This window comes from Mesoplodon mirus (genome assembly GCF_964341445.2).
Source record: "Mesoplodon mirus genome assembly, chromosome: 3".
In the NCBI taxonomy this organism is placed as follows: Eukaryota; Metazoa; Chordata; class Mammalia; order Artiodactyla; family Ziphiidae; genus Mesoplodon; species Mesoplodon mirus.
Genome location: NC_138978.1, coordinates 110,954,136 through 110,972,398, shown reverse-complemented (window position 1 = coordinate 110,972,398; position 18,263 = coordinate 110,954,136). Strand labels below are relative to the sequence as shown.

Here is an 18,263-nt window from a genome sequence, read left to right as displayed (position 1 = left end):
TAAAAGGCGAATGCATAAAGCAATAATTATAAAAGTGTATTTATGTGCTTATGAAATTTTTGACAATAATAACATGAAGGGAAGAGGAATAGAGCTATATGGAGCAAAGATTTTGTATATATTGAAATTCTTAGTATCAGTTTAATCTAGATAGTTATAAATTGAGATGTTGTTTGTAATACACAAGAAAAACTAAGAAAACAACTCAAAAATATATATAAAAGAAACAAGGGAATTGAAATGGCATACTTCAAAATATCTATTTAAAACAAAAGAAAGCAATAATGGATGAATAGAGGGGAAACCAGAGACATAAGACATATAGAAAACAAATAGAGACTTCCATTCATGCCATCATCGTGTTGCAGCATTCTTCATCAAGCCGTGTGGCTGAAAGGGTCTTGGTGCTCTGACTGGGTGTCAGGCCTGAGCTCAGATGGGAGAGCTCAGACCTGACATTGGACAGGCCTGAGCTCTCTGGACAGGATATTGGACCACCAGAGACCTCCCGGCCCCTTGTAATATCAATCAGTGAGAATTCTCCCAGAGATCTCCATCTCAATGCTAAGACACAGCTCCAACAACCAGCAAGCTCCAGTGCTGGACACTCCATGCCAAAAAACTAGCAAGACAGGAACACAACACCACTCATTATCAGAGAGGCTGCTTGAAGCCATAATAAGTTCACAGACACCACAAAACACACCACTGGATGCGGCCCTGCCCACCAGAAAGACAAGATCCAGTCTCAACCACCAGAACACAGGCACCAGTCCCTTCCACCAGGAAGCCAAAACAACCCACTGAACGAATCTTACCCACTGGGGGCAGACACCAATAACCACAGGAACTACAAGCCAGCAGCCTGCAAAAAGGAGACCCCCAGACACAGTAAGTTAAGCAAAATGAGAAGACAGAGAAACATACAGCAGATGAAGGAGCAAGGTAAAAACCCACCAGACCAAACAAATGAAGAGGAAATAGGAATTCTACCTGAAAAAGAATTCAGAGTAATGATAGTAAAGATGATCCAAAATCTTGGAAATAGAATGGAGAAAATACAGGAAACGTTTAACAAGAACCTAGAAGAACTAAAGAGCAAACAAACAATGAGGAATAACACAATAAATGAAATTTAAAGTTCTCTAGAAGCAATCAATAGCAGAATAACTGAGGCAGAAGAATGGATAAGTGACCTAGAAGATAAAATAGTGGAAATAACTACTGCACAGCAGAATAAAGAAAAAGAATGAAAAGAATGGAGGACAGTCTCAGAGACTTCTGAGACAACATTAAATGCACCAACATTCGAATTATAGGGGTCCAAGAAAAAGAAGAGGAAAAGAAAGGGACTGAGAAAATATCTGAAGAGATTATAGTTGAAAACTTCCCTCATATAGGAAAGGAAATAGTCAATTAAGTCCAGGAACCACAGAGTCCCATACAGGATAAGTCCAAGGAGAAACACGCCAAGACACATATTAATCAAACTATTAAAAATTAAATATAAAGAAAAAATGTTAAAAGCAGCAAGGGAAAAGCAAAGAATAACATACAGGGGAATCCCCATAAGGTTAACAGCTGATCTTTCAGCAGAAACTCTGCAAGCCACAAGGGAGTGGCAGGACATATTTAAAGTGATAAAAGGGAAAGACCTACAACCAAGGTTACTCTACCCAGCAAGGATCTCATTCAGATTCGATGGAGAAATTATAACCTTTACAGACAAGCAAAAGCTAAGAGAATTCAGCACCAGCAAACCAACTTTACAACAGATACTAAAGGAACTTCTCTAGGCAGGAAACACAAGAGGACAGAAGACCTACAAAAACAAACCCAAAACAATTAAGAAAAACGTAATAGGAACATACATATCGATAATTACCTTAAATGCAAATGGATTAAATGCTCCAACCAAAAGACACAGACTGACTGAATGGATACAAAAACAAGACCCGTATATATGCTGTCTACAAGAGACCCCTTCAGACCTGAGGAAACACATAGATTGAAAGGGAGGGGATGGAAAAACATACTGCATGCAAATGGAAATCAAAAGAAAGGTGGAGTAGCCATTCTCATATCAGACAAAATAGACTTTAAAATATAGACTACTACAAGAGACAAAGAAGGACACTACATAATGATGAAGGGATCAATCCAAGAAGAAGATATAACAATTGTAAATATTTATGCACCCAACATATGAGCACTTCAGTACATGATGCAAATGCTAACAGCCATAAAAGGGGAATTCGACAGTAGCATAATCATAGTAGGAGACTTTAACACCGCACTTTCACCAATGGACAGATCAACCAAAATGAAAATAAATAAGGAAACACAAGCTTTAAATGACACTTTACACAAGATGGACTTAATTGATATTTATAGGACATTGTATCCAAAAATAGCAGAATACACTTTCTTCTCAAGAGCTCATGGACAATTCTCCAGGATAGATCATATCTTGGGTCACAAATCAAGCCTTGGTAAATTCAGGAAAATTGAATTCGTATCAAGTATCTTTTCCGACAACAACACTATGATACTAGATAACAATTACAGGAAAAAAACTGTAAAAAATACAAACACATGGAGGCTAAACAAAATAACCAGGAGATCACTGAAGAAATCAAAGACAAAATCAAAATTACCTAGAAACAAAGGAAAATGAAAACATGACGACCCAAAACCTATGGGATGCAGCAAAAGCTGTTCTAAGAGGGAAGTTTATAGCAATACAATCCTACTGCAAGGAACACAAAAAATCTCAAATGAACAACATAATCATACACCTAAAGCAATTAGAGAAAGAAGAACAGAAAAACCCCAAAGTTAGCAGAAGAAAATAAATCATAAAGATCAGATCAGATATAAATGAAAAAGAAATGAAGGAAACGATAGCAAAGATCAATAAAATTAAAAGCTTGTTCTTGGAGTAGATAAACAAATTGATAAACCATTAGCCAGACTCATCAATAAAAAAAGGGAGAAGACTCAAATCAACAGAATTAGAAATGAAAAAGGAGAAGTAACAACTGACACTGCAGAAATACAAAGGATCATGAGAGATTACTACAAGTAACTATATGCCAATAAAATGGAAAACCTGGAAGAAATGGACAAATTTTTAGAAAAGCACAGCCTTCCAAGACTGAACCTGGAAGAAATAGAAAATATATACAGAACAATCACAAGTGCTGAAATTGAAACTGTGATTTGTGGCACATATATACAATGGAATATTACTCAGCCATAAAAAGAAATGAAATTGAGTTATTTGTAGTGAGGTGGATGGAACAAGAGTCTGTCATACAGAGTGAAGTAAGTCAGAAAGAGAAAAACAAATACTGTATGCTAACACATGTATATGGAATCTAAAAAAAAATAATAATAAAAATAATGGTCATGAAGAACCTAGGGGCCAGACAGGAATAAAGACACAGACCTACTAGAGAATGGACTTGAGGATACGGGGAGGGGGAAGGGTAAGTTGGGACAAAATGAGAGAGTGGCATGGACATATATACACTACCAAACATAAAATAGATAGCTAGTGGAAAGCAGCCGCATAGCACAGGGGGATCAGCTCGGTGCTTTGTGACCACCTAGAGGGGTGGGATAGGGAGGATGGGAGGGAGGGAGATGCAAGAGGGAAGAGATATGGGGACATATGTGTATATATAACTGATTCACTTTGTTATAAAGCAGCAACTAACACACCATTGTAAAGCAATTATACTCCAATAAAGATGTTTAAAAAAAAGAAAATATGCCAACAAACAAATGTCCAGGACCAGATGGCTTCACAGGCGAATGCTATCAAACGTTTTGAGAAGAGCTAACACCTATCCTGCTCAAACACTTCCAAAATGTAGCAGAGGGAGGAACACTTCCAAACTCATTATATGAGGGCACCATCACCCTGATACCAAAACCAGACAGAGATGTCACAATTAAAGAAAACTACAGCCAATATCACTGGTGAACATAGATGCAAAAATCCTCAACAAAATGCTAACAAACAGAATCCAACAGCACAGTAAAAGGATCACACAGCCATGATCAAGTGGGGTTTATCCCAGGAATGCAAGGATTCTTTAATATATGCAAATCAATCAATGTGATAAACCATATTAACAAATTGAAGGAGAAAACCCATATGACCACCTCAACAGATGCAGAAAAAGCTTTTGACAAAATTCAACATCCATTTATGATAAAAACTCTCCAGAAAGTAGGCATTGAGGGAACTTACCTCAACATAATAAAGACCATACATGACAAACCCACAGGCAACATTGTTCTCAATGTTGAAAAACTGAAACAATTTCCATTAAGATCAGAAACAAGACAAGGTTGCCCACTCTCACCACTGTTATTCAACATAGTTCTGGAAGTTTTAGCCACAGCAATCAGAGAAGAAAAAGAAATAAAAAGAATCCAAATTGGAAATGAAGAAGTAAAATTGTCACTGTTTGGAGATGACATGATACTATACATAGAGCATCCTAAAGATGCTACCAGAAAGCTACTAGAGCTAATCAATGAATTTGGTAGAGTAGCAGGATACAAATTAATGCACAGAAATCTCTTGTGTTCCTATGTACTAATGATGAAAAATTTGAAAGAGAAATTAAGGAAACACTCCCATTTACCATTGCAACAAAAAGAATAAAATACCTAGGAATAAACCTACTTAAGGAGACAAAACACCTCTATGCAGAAAACTATAAGACACTGATGAAAGAAATTAAAGATGATACAAACAGATGGAAAGATATACCATGTTCTTGGATTGGAAGAATCAACATTATGAAAGTGACTATACTACCCCAAGCAATCTACAGATTCAGTGCAATCCGCATCAGACTACCAATGGCATTTTTCACAGAACTAGAACAAAAAAATTCACAATCTGTATGGAAACACAGAAGACCTCAAATAGCCAAAGAAATATTGAGAAAGAAAAATGGAGCTGGAGGAATCAAGCTTCCTGACTTCAGACTATACTACAAAGCTACAGTAGCCAAGACAGTATGGTACTGGCACTAAAACAGAAATATAGATCAATGGACAGGATAGAAAGCCCAGAGATAAACCCATTCACATATGGTCACCTTATCTTTGATAAAGGAGGCAAGAATATACAATGTAGTAAAGACATCCTCTTCAATAAGTGGTTCTGGGAAAACTGGACAGCTACATGTAAAAGAATGAAATTAGAAAACTCCCTAACGCCATACACAAAAATAAACTCAAAATGGATTAAAGACCTAAATGTAAGGCCAAACACTATAAAACTCTTAGAGGAAAACATAGGCAGAATGCTTTATGACATAAATCACAGCAAGATCCTTTTTGATCCACCTCCTAGAGTAATGGAAATAAAAACAAAAATAAACAAATGGGGCCTAATGAACTTAAAAACTTTTGCACAGCAAAGGAAACCATAAAAAAAGATGAAAAGTCAACCCTCAGAATGGGAGAAAATATTTGCAAACGAAGCAACTGACAAAGGATTAATCTTCAAAATATACAAGCAGCTCATGCAGCTCCATATCAAGTAAACTAACAACCTTGTCCAAAAGTGGGTGGAAGACCTAAATAGACATTTCTCCAAAGAAGATATTCAGATTGCCAACAAACATATGAAAGGATGCTCAACATCACTAATCATTAGAGAAATGCAAATCAAAACCACAGTGAGGTATCACCTCACACCGGTCAGAATGGCCATTATCAAAATATCTACAAAGAGTAAATGCTGGAGAGGGTGTGGAGAAAAGGGAACCCTCTTGCACTGTTGGTGGGAATGTAAATTGATACAGCTGCTATGGAGAACAGCATGTAAGTTCCTTTAAAAACTAAAAATAGAACTCCCATACGACCCAGCAATCCCACTACAGGGCATATACCCTGAGAAAACCATAATTCAAAAAGAGTCATGTACCACAGTGTTCATTGCAGCTCTATTTACAATAGCCAGGACTTGGAAGCAAGCTAAGTGTACATCGATGGATTAATGGATGAAGAAGATGTGATGTATATATACAATGGACTATTATTCAGTCATAAAAAGAAATGATATTGAGTTATTTGTAGTGAAATGGATGGACCTAGAGTCTGTCATACAGAGTGAAGTAAGTCAGAAAGAGAAAACAAATACTGTATGCTAACACATATACATGGAATCTAAAAAAAAAAGAATGGTTATGATGAACCTAGTGGCAGGACAGGAATAAAGATGCAGATGTAGAGAATGGACTTGAGGATATGGGGTGGGGGAAGGGTAAGCTGGGACGAAGTGATAGAGTGGTATTGACATATATACACTACCAAATGTAAAATAGCTAGTGGAAAGCAGCCACATCGCACAGGGAGATCAGCTCAGTGTTATGTGGTCTCCTAGAGGGATGGGATAAGGAGGATGGGAGGGAGATGCAAGAGGGAGAGGATATGGGGATATATTTATATGTATAGCTGATTCACTTTGATATACAGCAGAACTAACACAACAATGTAAAGCCATCATACCGCAATCAAGATGTTAAAAAAAAAGAAAAAGAAAACAAATAGAAATTTGGAAGATTCAAATCTGACCTAATCAGTAATTACATTAAATATAAATGGATTAACCAACCCAATCAAAATGCAGATATTGGAAGAATGGATTAGAAAGCATGATGCAACTGTATGCTGTCAACAAGAGATACACTTTATGGTCAAAGACACAAATAGGTTGAAAGTAAAAGAATAAAAAATATATACCTGCAATAAGTAATTGAAAGGGGAACTCGAGTGGTTATACAAACATCAGACAAAATAGACTTTACAACAAAATATTACCAGAAACAAAGAGGGTATGTTATAATAATAAACAGATTACTCCATCAAGAAGACAGCAACTACAAACATATTATACACTAACAACAGAGCCCAAAACACATACGTATTTCCAGAGTTGTGCACTATACAAATTAAAGTGTCCAGTTAAATAGTAAAAATTGGTGTATTTAAAAGGAGAAATAGACAATTAAACAATAATATTTGGAGACATTAGTACCTCGCTTTCAGTAATGGATAAAAGAATAGATAAGATCAAAAGAATAATAAGACTTAATCAGCAGAATAAACCATGCAGACCTCCTAGACATGTATAGAACACTCCACTCAGTAATAGAACACATGCTCAATTGTAAATGGAACATTGTCCAGGAAAGACCATGTGTTACACCACAAAACATGTCTCAATAGGTTAAAAAGGATTGAAATCATACAAAATATGTTCTCCTACAACGACGGAATGAAATAACACACAATGGAATCAATAACAAAAGGAAGTTTGGGAAATGCACAAATATGTGAAAAATAACACAAAGAATAAATCACAAGGAAATTTAAAAATACTTTGAGATGACTAAAAATGACTAAAAATAAAATTAACATACCAAAACTTACTTGAAGCAGCAAAAGCTATATATATATATATATAGCTTTAAATGTCTGTGTATATACACACATATATATATATCTTTAAATGTCTCTCTCTCTCTCTCTCTATCTCTCTCTCTATATATCTCTCTCTATATATCTATATATATATATGTAGCTTTAAATGTCAAAATGCCCATATTAAAAATGAAGATCTTGAATCAATAACCTAACTTTCCACCCTAAGAAACTAGAAAAAAGAAGGCAAACTAGACCCAAAGCAAGCATATGGAAGTAAATAGTAAAGATTAGAGTAGAAATAAATGAAAAAATAGAAAACAATAGAGAAAAATCAGCAAAACCAGAAGTTGGTTCTCTGATAAATCTTTAGCTGGACTTACAGGGAGAGATAGACAAACAGAAGGAGAAAGAAGGGGTGGGGAGAAAGAAGACTCAAATTACTAAAATTAGAAATGAAAGAGAAGACATTACTACCAACCTTACAGAAAAAAAAAAGATTATAAAGAAATACTGTGAACAATTATACATCAACAAATTAGATGATAACCTAGATAAAATAGATTTCTGGAAAGGCACAAACTACCTAACCTAACTCGAGAAAAAATAAAATATCAGAATAGAACTAAAACAAGTAAAGAGATTGAATTAATAATTTTAAAACTTGCAGACAGCAAATCCCAGGCCCAGATGGCTTCATTGGTAAATTATACCAAACATCTATGGAAGAATTAACACTGAACAATCTTTCACAAACTCTTCCAAAATATAGAAGAGACAGACAGTAATAAGCATTAGTGAGGATGTGAAGAAATGTAAAACCCTCATTAATTGCTAATGAGAATGTATAATGGTGCAGTCACTTTGGAAAACAGTTTGGCAGTTCCGCCAAAAATTAAAAATAGAGTTCTCATACAACCCAGCAGTTCTACTCCTGGGTAGATATCCAAGGGAAATTAAACATATATCAACACAAAACTTATACACAGATGTTGATTGCAGCATTTTTAATAATAATAAGACTGTGAAAACAACTCAAATGTCCATCAACTCATGAATAAACAAAATTTGATATATCCATACAATGGAATATTATTCATCCATAAAACAAAATGAAGTTTTTTTAGATTTTATTGATTTTAATTCAATTTTTATTTTATATTTAATTTTATTTTCTATTGGAGTATAGTTGATTTAAAATATTGTGTTAGTTTCAGGTGTACAGCAAGGTGAATACATATACATATATTCTTTCTTTATCAGATTCTTTTCCCATATAGGTTATTACAGAATATTGAGTAGAGTGTCCTGTGCTATACAGTAGGTCCTTGTTTATTATCTGTTTTATATATATTAGTGTGTATATATTAATCTCAAACTCCTAATTTATCCCTCCTCCAACCTTTCCCCTTTGATAACCATAAGTTTGTTTTCAAAGTCTGTGAGTCTGTTTCTGTTTTGTTAGTAAGTTCATTTATATCTTTTTTTTAGATTCCACATATAAATGATATTTGTCTTTCTCTGTCTGACTTACTTTACTTAGTATAACAATCTCCAAGTCCATGCATGTTGCTGCAAATGGCATTATTTCATTCTTTTTTATGGCTGAGTAATATTCCATTGTATATATGTACCACATCTTCTTTATCCATTCCTCTGTTGGTAGACATTTAGGTTGTTTCCATGTCTTGGCTACTGTAAATAGTGCTGCAGTGAATATTGGGGTGCATGTATCTTTTTGAAGTATAGTTTTCTCCAGATATATGCCCAGGAATGGGATCGCTGGATCATATGGTAGTTCTATTTTTAGCTTTTTAAGGAACCTCCATACTGTTCTCCATAGTGGTTGTACCAATTTACATTCCCACCAACAGTGTAGGAGGGTCCCCTTTTCTCCACACAATCTCCAGCATTTATTGCTTGTAGACTTTTGGCGATGGCCATTCTGACCTGTGTGAAGTGATACCTCATTGTAGTTTTGATCTGTCTACCACAAGCCAACCCCTTCTGATGGCCCTCGCTGCACAGGCTGGGACACCCCTCCCCCCTCTGCCCCCACCGTGGAAAGTTAAGTTTGAAGAGGGGAGAAGAGAGAAACATGGACATGAAGAGGAAGATCCATCTGGAGCTCAGGAACTGAACCCTGGCAGCTGTTTGAGAATTTGTCCTGGACAATTGCAAATCAAATGATGGGAAAATTGAGGGCTTAATGGCTGAATTTGTGAACTTAGAGTTCCTCAGTTTAATAAATGTAGGCTTGATTTCAGTTTCAAGTCTCCCCAAACTACCTAAATTGAAAAAGCTTGAGCTCAGTGACAGTAGAATCTATGGAGGTCTGGATATGTTAGCAGAAAAACTTCCAAATCTCACACATCTAAACTCAGGTGAAAATAAACAGAATGAAGTATTGATACATGCTACAACATAGATAAATCTTGAAAACATTATGATAAGTAAAAGAAGCCAGACAGAAGAGGCCACATATCACATGCTTCCATTTATATGAAATGTCTGAAATAGTCAAATCCATAGAGACAGCAGATCAATGGTTGTCAGTGGCAGGAGTGATGCAGAGTGACTGCTAATGGCATCAGGGTTTCTTTGGGGGGGTGATGAAAATGTTCTGGAATTAGTGATAATGTTTGTACAAATTTTTGAATATACAAAATCCACTGAATATACACTTTAAAATAGTGAATTTATGACATGTGAATTACATCTCAAAAAAAGAGTCTATCTGAACCAGAAGTCTTTATACAAAAGCTATTACTTAAGGACTGTGTCAGCCACCATAGGAATAATGATAAATAAAAGCTTCTAAAAGCAGTTGTCCCATACTTTTACCCTCTTGGAGATGCTTCTTGCCGAAGAACATAAAAGGATTCCAATTGTTTTGAATAGTGCCAAGTGTGTTTACTTAAGTTAAAATATGTTTTTAATATTTTATATTAAACATCTGAAATAAGGCACAAAGCAATTACTTGGAAGAAATATTAAAGTGAGTAGATAAAATGTGAGACACAGGAGCAATTATATCCTAATCAGTCTGACTCCTTATTAAGTAGTCCTTCCCAAAACTTAAGTCTTCTCTTGTTTTCTTCCTGGAAACACAGTTTGTGTCTGGGTTCTATGGATAATTTTTTTCCTTAAATGATTTTATAAATACCTCAAATCAAACAAGAAATTTTTAATAATATCCCTCTTCCTGTTACCCTTCCAGGTGTTACCTCCAAACACAGGCTGTCTTTATATTGATAGGGACTGTTCAGCTATATATTGCCATGAATCAAGCAGTGATATATACCATCCTTTTCAAAAACGTGAGCAGCTGAGAGCTAGCAGGTACATCATGAAGCACACGTCAGAGGTTATCTGTGAGGTCATGGATCCCGAAGGAAACGCCTTTCAGGTAAAGTGCATCATTATTATGGAGAGAGAGGCTATGGCTTTCCTTTTGAGGTATTTCACACAAGAAAGCTCCCCCCCGAGCTCCCGTGGTGGTGCAGTGGTTGAGAGTTCACCTGCCGACGCAGGGGACACGGGTTCGTGCCCCGGTCCGGGAGGATCCCACATGCCGCAGAGCAGCTGGGCCCGTGAGCCATGGTCACTGAGCCTGCACGTCCGGAGCCTGTGCTCCACAGCGGGAGAGGCCACAGCAGTGAGAGGCCCGCGTACCGCAAAAAAGAAAGAGCTCCCCTATAGCATTTTATCTTAGCTGCCTTGGTATTAGTTATCCATTAACTGCCAATACACTTTGGACAGCAGCAATGAATGTCAGTATCTTCAATTCTCAAGTGTACTTCATTAGGAGATAGCAAGTCCAACAATGAGGATGGTTGAAATGCTAAAGCCAAATAAGTAATTAGAACAAAAGGGAAAAAAGTTACTAACCATCTAAAAATAATGCCAACAAAGAGGAGTGATATAAATGCTCTGTATCTGGGTTCAAGTGAGAGAAAATACATGGGGCAGCAGGCAAGTCTGCTTAACTAGGCAGAGAATCCACAGTGAGAACTATCAGTTAGTGTGAGGGTTCCAGTAGGGCTGAGGATGGGGTGTTGGGAAGCCTGGAGAGGTGCTTAGCTATTCAGTGGTAGAGCTCCATCTTCTGTTTCTCTGTCTTTCCTCTTATCTCTAAGCCAGGCATTGGCAAGCCATGGCCACTTGTTTATATGGGCCCATGAGCTCAAAATGCAGAGTGACTGCATTTTACATTGTTAAATGGTTGGGGGAAATCAAAAGGAGAAGAATATTTCATGACACATAAAAATTAAAAGAAATTCAAATTTCAGTGTCACTGTAAAATTTTACTGCAACATAGCCACGCTCATTTGTTTACATATTATCTCTGGCTGCTTTTGCATATAATGGCAGAGTTGAGTAGTTGAAACAGAAACTCTACAGCCAACAAACCCTGAAATATTGATTATCTGTTCCTTGACAAAAAGATGTTTGCCAGCCCCTTCTTTAGGCACTTTTTTTTTCACTCCTCACCCAGTGGTGGAATTTCATGTGTTGTCTGGCGGGTGGTGAAGTTACTTTTTAGATTTGGAACTGTACCACAGAGTCCCCAACTTTGTTTGGGATGCAGACAAGCCCTGATCCAACTTAGTTTTTCTGTGCTAAGTCAGTGAAACTTCACAGCATGAGTTCAGGCTGCTAAGAGGTTTCAGTGTGCAATAAATTGAAATTGAAACCTAAAGCCCAAACCCTCTGAGTTGAAACATGCAAGCCAAACATTATTCTAGACATTGATGCTCTTCTTGGGCATTCCCTTCAGTGGCCTTTCAGCCTGACCACACCATATCTAGACAGTAGTAATGGCTAGAACAATTCTTCTCATAGTGTGACTCAATCTATCTCCCTATATATCCATGAGTCCTAATTCTGTGCTTAGAATCCATACTATCACTCTTAATATTTCAAGACAACCGTCACATAAATAGCCTTCCTTCCATGTTTAAATTCCCAGTTCCCTGAACTTATCCTCAGAAGATAAGTGAGTCCCCTGCCATCCTAGTCACCTTCCTCTGAATGTATTCAGGTTTGTCTTCCTGTTTGTTTTCATAGTCTAGGTGTGGTTTGTAAGTGGAGATGTGCTACTAGGTTTTTACTTTTATTAATGCAATCTATACTTAGTGCACAATTCCTTACAAAGAAATATCCCTGATTTTCTGAGTATCCAAAAGATCACCTGCTATCTCAAATGGGATCAAAAGAAATGTAAGTTTATGGCATTTTTCTTTTCTTTTAGTTGCTTATATACTATGTCCCTTAGGTCATGGCTGATGGTAGTGCATCAACTATCCTATCTGAAAACAATTTGGAAGATGACTTAAATGCAAAAGCTGAAGGCTATGACATGTTATCATCCACTCACCTTCATAAGAATCATCTGAAAATCTATGGTGAACATGTCCCCAGGTAATATGATAAAAATAACATCATGACTTTTATTTTCAATTCCAAGTTCAAAGAGCATTTTAGCTGAATATGTCAAGGGATTATATTTTTATTTCTTCAAATAGGTTTTTTGTTATCTATGCTGATGGATCAGGAGTGGAACTTCTTCGGGACAGTGACATAGAAGAATACCTCTCCTTGGCATACGGAGAATCAACTACTGTAGTTCTTCAAGAGCCAGTACAGGAACAGCCAGGTAGAGAATCCAGACTGGAACTCGTTGTGTCCCTTTACCAGCTCTCATCCTCCTTATCCAGTCTACCCCCGTGTCATCTCTACTTTTTTCCCTTTGCTCGCTTTTCAACTCCACTTTTCACCTGGCCATGTCAACCTATTTATACAGTGATTTATGTTTGTACCATGCTTTATCTAAGCATCAACCTATATAAACTGTGTATGATCCCCCTCCTACCTATAAGCAGATTTGTATCTGCGTTTATATCTGTTAGGTATGTTTAGTTATGTACCTAGGTTCCTATTTATGTGTTTGTTTCATCTTGGTAGGGAAAACAAAAGTGAGTTATCTTTCATAAGTTCATTTTTTATCATTTTGAATGTGTTGCCTTGGTGAATTTAGTACAACAAGAGGAGAAAGTACATTTCACGTGTCAGTTAGAAAATCAACCTGAAATATAGGATAAGTTACATATTATATTCATTGGGCATTTACATGGTTTCATCAATTTGAAAGAAATTAGTGTGTGATTAAAAGTTAGAGACATATATTGCACTAAGTAAGAGCCACTGTATATGTAACGTGTATTTAAACACAGGAAAAAACAACTTTCATGTTATCTGTGTACCAAAGCAATGTGCTATATCTAGGTTTATGTGTGTGTTTCCTTTTTATCTTTTCTCTGGTTGGTGGGATATATTTTGTGCTCATTTATGAATATGTCTGCATCTATGTACAATTGTATCTTTGAATGTATCAATGTACATTGTGTGATGTTATAAATTTGCCCTTTCTGTGTGAATATGGGGAGTGGGGAGCTCTGACTGGTTGTGCAGTCTGTGTGTGGAACTGTAAGAGAATAGGAATTCATCTCAAATTGCTTTCTTAGTTGTTTAACTAGCATCTACGTGAAAAACCACCATGTGCCAAACACTGGCTGGGTGTTAGGAATACAGTGGTGACCTAAGACAGCAATGGACCCTGCTTTCACAGAGCTTAGACTTTAATGAGAGAGATAGGCATTAAATGTATAGTCACACAAATAATTCTATCGTTATAAATTGGGATAAGATCTATGAAGTAAAGGAATATGATTCTATGAGAACATCTAACAGAGGAGCCTGACATAGTCTAGAAGGCTTCCCTGAAAACACTGGAGCCAAGAGCTACTGGATAAGTAGGCATTAATTAAAATAGGAGGAGGAGCTTTCTTGGAAGACAGAATACAAAGCAGGAAGCTTAAAGCTTTGGAGAACAGGGGAAAAAAGGCCAAAGTAGGCAAAGTACAGAAGGGAAAATAGCGTAAGTTGAGTCAGGGGTGAGGCCTCTGTTTTATCCCATAAGCAATGGGAAGTCAAAGAAGATTTTACATCATGGACTAGCATAATCAGTCACCCTGACTGCGGAGGGAGGTTCATTCAGAGTAGATGTGGGCAGAAAAGTTAGTTGTCATTGTAGTCCAAAACAGGATGGCTCTGAGGGGAATAGTCTAAGGTAGGGTCACTGGAGGGGGATGGGATAGATGAACTCAAGAAATGTTTAGTGGCAGAACTGACAGGACTTGGATGTGGTTTCCGAAGGACGGTGAAGTGTCCATTAATACTTTCAGGTGACCTAAATCCAGCTTTTTTAGGTGTTACCATGACTGAGACTCTCCTTTCTTGTTAGACTGTAAGGTCCTTAAGCCTAGTCATTGTGTCTGGCTTCTCAAAAGTGTTTGTTCGATTTGGTGAATACCTATTGAATTTCTCAGAATATTTCTGAAAGCGAAATGATCCTCTGATAACTCTTTGTGACCAGGTGCCCTGAGCATTACTGTCCTTCGCCCTTTCCATGAAGCTTCACCATGGCTAATGAAGAAAGAATTAGATACAATTGTTCCTCCTAATCTCCAGTCAAGGACATGGGAGACATTTCCCTCGGTTGAGGTACAAAGTTTTCTGCTATAAAGTAACTATATTTGCATATCCATCTATCTATGGACCAGAGTTCAGCTCTTCTCCTGTATATTCACATATTTCCCTCCTTTTGTAAATTGTTAATGGGCTCAAGGAGTTTTATATTTGTAGATTTTAGAGAAATACCTGACTAGTTTATCTCAGTTTTATTTCTTTTAGCCTACATTGCAGGCTTGAACGTCTTCCTATAATATGAAAATATTCAGTTTGAGTAACCCATTACTGATATTTTGCAATACAGAAACCTTCCCTCTCCCAATATTTATTTGTTAGTTTTAACACACAATGTTAGGTCTTTCACTTTCCCTTTAGTCTTAATTTATTAATGCACAAACTGAGTGTGTAAGAATAATGTGAAATATTAAATACAGGGACTTGCAACTGCAATTTTAAAAAGTAAGCATTGTAATTGTGGCACCTTAGACAAAGGCCCACCTAAGGTTTGTTTTTTTTTTGTATTTTTTGTGGTACATGGGCCTCTCACTGTTGTGGCATCTCCCACTGTGGAGCACAGGCTCCGGACGCGCAGGCTCAGTGGCCATGGCTCACGGGCCTACCCGCTCCACGGCATGTGGGATCTTCCCAGACCGGGGCATGAACCCGTGTCCCCTGCATTGGCAGGCGGACTCTCAACCACTGCGCCACCAGGGAAGCCCCCACCTAAGGTTTCTTAAAGAGTGAGAGAAAATATCTTGAGCAAGAATCATAAAGTCCTGCATCTTGCCAGATTTGCCATTTCATTTTTTTTACATATTTATTGGAGTATAATTGCTTTACAATGTTGTGTTAGTGTCTGCTTTATAACAAAGTGAATCAGCTATACATATACATATATCTCCATATCCCCTCCCTCTTGAGCCTCCCTCCTACCCTTCCTATCCCACCCCCTAGGTGGTCACAAAGCACCGAGCTGATCTCCCTATGGTATGCAGCTGCTTCCCACTAACTAGCTATTTTACATTTGGTAGTGTATATATGTCAGTGCTACTCTCACTTCATCCCAGCTTACCCTCCCCCCACCCCGACCTGTGTCCTCAAGTCCATTCTCTAGGTTTGCATCTTTATTCCTGTCCTGCCACTAGGTTCATCAGAACCATTTTTCTTTTTTTAGATTCCATATATATGTGTTAGCATACGGTATTTGTTTTTCTCTTTCTGACTTACTTCACTCTGTATGACAGACTCTAAGTCCATCCATCTTGCTACAAATAACTCAATTTCATTTCTTTTAATGAATGAATAATAGTCCATTGTATATATATGCCACATCTTCTTCATCCATTAATCTGTCGATGTACACTTAGCTTACTTCCAAGTCCTGGCTATTGTACATAGAGCTGCAATGAACATTGTGATACATGACTCTTTTTGAATTATGGTTTTCTCAGGGTATATGCCCTGTAATGGGATTGCTGGGTCGTATGGGAGTTCTATTTTTAGTTTTTAAAGGAACTTACATGCTGTTCTCCATAGCAGCTGTATCAATTTACATTCCCACCAACAGTGCAAGAGGGTTCCCTTTTCTCCACACCCTCTCCAGCATTTATTCTTTGTAGATATTTTGATGATGGCCATTCTGACTGGTGTGAGGTGATACCTCACTGTGGTTTTGATTTGCATTTCTCTAATGATTAGTGATGTTGAGCATCCTTTCATATGTTTGTTGGCAATCTGTATATCTTCTTTGGAGAAATGTCTATTTAGGTCTTCCACCCACTTTTGGACAAGGTTGTTAGTTTATTTGATATGGAGCTGCATGAGCTGCTTGTATATTTTGAAGATTAATCCTTTGTCAGTTGCTTCGTTTGCAAATATTTTCTCCCATTCTGAGGGTTGACTTTTCATCTTTTTTTATGGTTTCCTTTGCTGTGCAAAAGTTTTTAAGTTCATTAGGCCCCATTTGTTTATTTTTGTTTTTATTTCCATTACTCTAGGAGGTGGATCAAAAAGGATCTTGCTGTGATTTATGTCATAAAGCATTCTGCCTATGTTTTCCTCTAAGAGTTTTATAGTGTCTGGCCTTACATTTAGGTCTTTAATCCATTTTGAGTTTATTTTTGTGTATGGCGTTAGGGAGTTTATTAATTTCATTCTTTTACATGTAGCTGTCCAGTTTTCCCAGCACCACTTATTGAAGAGGCTGTCTTTTCTCTGTTGTATATTCCTGCCTCCTTTATCAAAGAAAAGGTGACCATATGTGCAAGGGTTTATCTCTGTGCTTTCTATCCTGTTCCATTGATCTATATTTCTGTTTTTGTGCCAGTACTATACTCTCTTGGTTACTGTAGCTTTGTAGAATAGTCTGAAGTCAGGAAGCCTGATTTCTACAGCTCTGTTTTTCTTTCTCAAGATTGCTTTGGCTGTTCAGGGTCTTTTGTATTTCCATACAAATTATAAAATTTTTTGTTCTAGTTCTGTGAAAAATACCATTGGTAGTTTGATTGGGACTGCATTGAATCTGTAGATTGCTTTGAGTAGTATAGTCATTTTCACAATGTTGATTCTTCCAATCCAAGAACATAGTGTATCTCTCCATCTGTCTGTATCATCTTTGATTTCTTTCATCAGTGTCTTATGGTTTTCTGCATACAGGTCTTTTGTCTCCTTAGGTATGTTTATTCCTAGGTATTTTATCCATTTTGTTGGAATGGTAAATGGAAGTGTTTCCATAATTTCTGTTTCAGATTTTTTGTTGCTAGTGTATAGGAATGCAAGAGATTAATGTGCATTAATTTGTATCCTGCTACTTTACCAAATTCATTGATTAACACTAGCAGTTTTCTGTTACCATCTTTAGAATTCTCTATGTATAGTATCATGTCATCTGCAAATAGTGACAATTTTACTTCTTTTCTGATTTGGATTCATTTTATTTCTTTTTCCTCTCTGATTGCTGTGGCTAAAACTTCCAAAACTATGTTGAATAACAGTGATAAAATTGGGCACCAAGGTCTTGTTCCTGATATTAGAGGAAATGGTTTCAGTTTTTCACCATTGAGAATGATGTTGGCTGTGGGTTTGTCAAATATGGCCTTTATTATGTTTAGGTAAGTTCCCACTATGCCTACTTTCTGGAGGGTTTTTATCATAAATGAGCGTTGAATTTTGTTGAAAGCCTTTTCTGCATCTATTGAGACTATCAGGTGGTATTTATCCTTCAATCTGTTAATATGCTTGCTATATCACATTGATTGATTTGCATCTATTGAGGA

General features: G+C 36.9%; 1 protein-coding gene across 1 annotated transcript in view; it reads left to right on the top strand.

Moving 5' to 3' along the window:
* Nucleotides 1–18,263, top strand: part of SPAG17 (sperm associated antigen 17) — a gene marked incomplete at its 5' end in the record, with an annotated part of 221,964 nt that overhangs the window by 143,468 nt on the left and 60,233 nt on the right. Inside the window, 4 exons of the mRNA XM_082615114.1 lie at nt 10,676–10,864; nt 12,734–12,879; nt 12,984–13,114; nt 14,894–15,021. Of these exons, the coding sequence (XP_082471240.1) occupies nt 10,676–10,864; nt 12,734–12,879; nt 12,984–13,114; nt 14,894–15,021 (594 nt within the window). The remainder of the gene's footprint in view (nt 1–10,675; nt 10,865–12,733; nt 12,880–12,983; nt 13,115–14,893; nt 15,022–18,263) is intronic.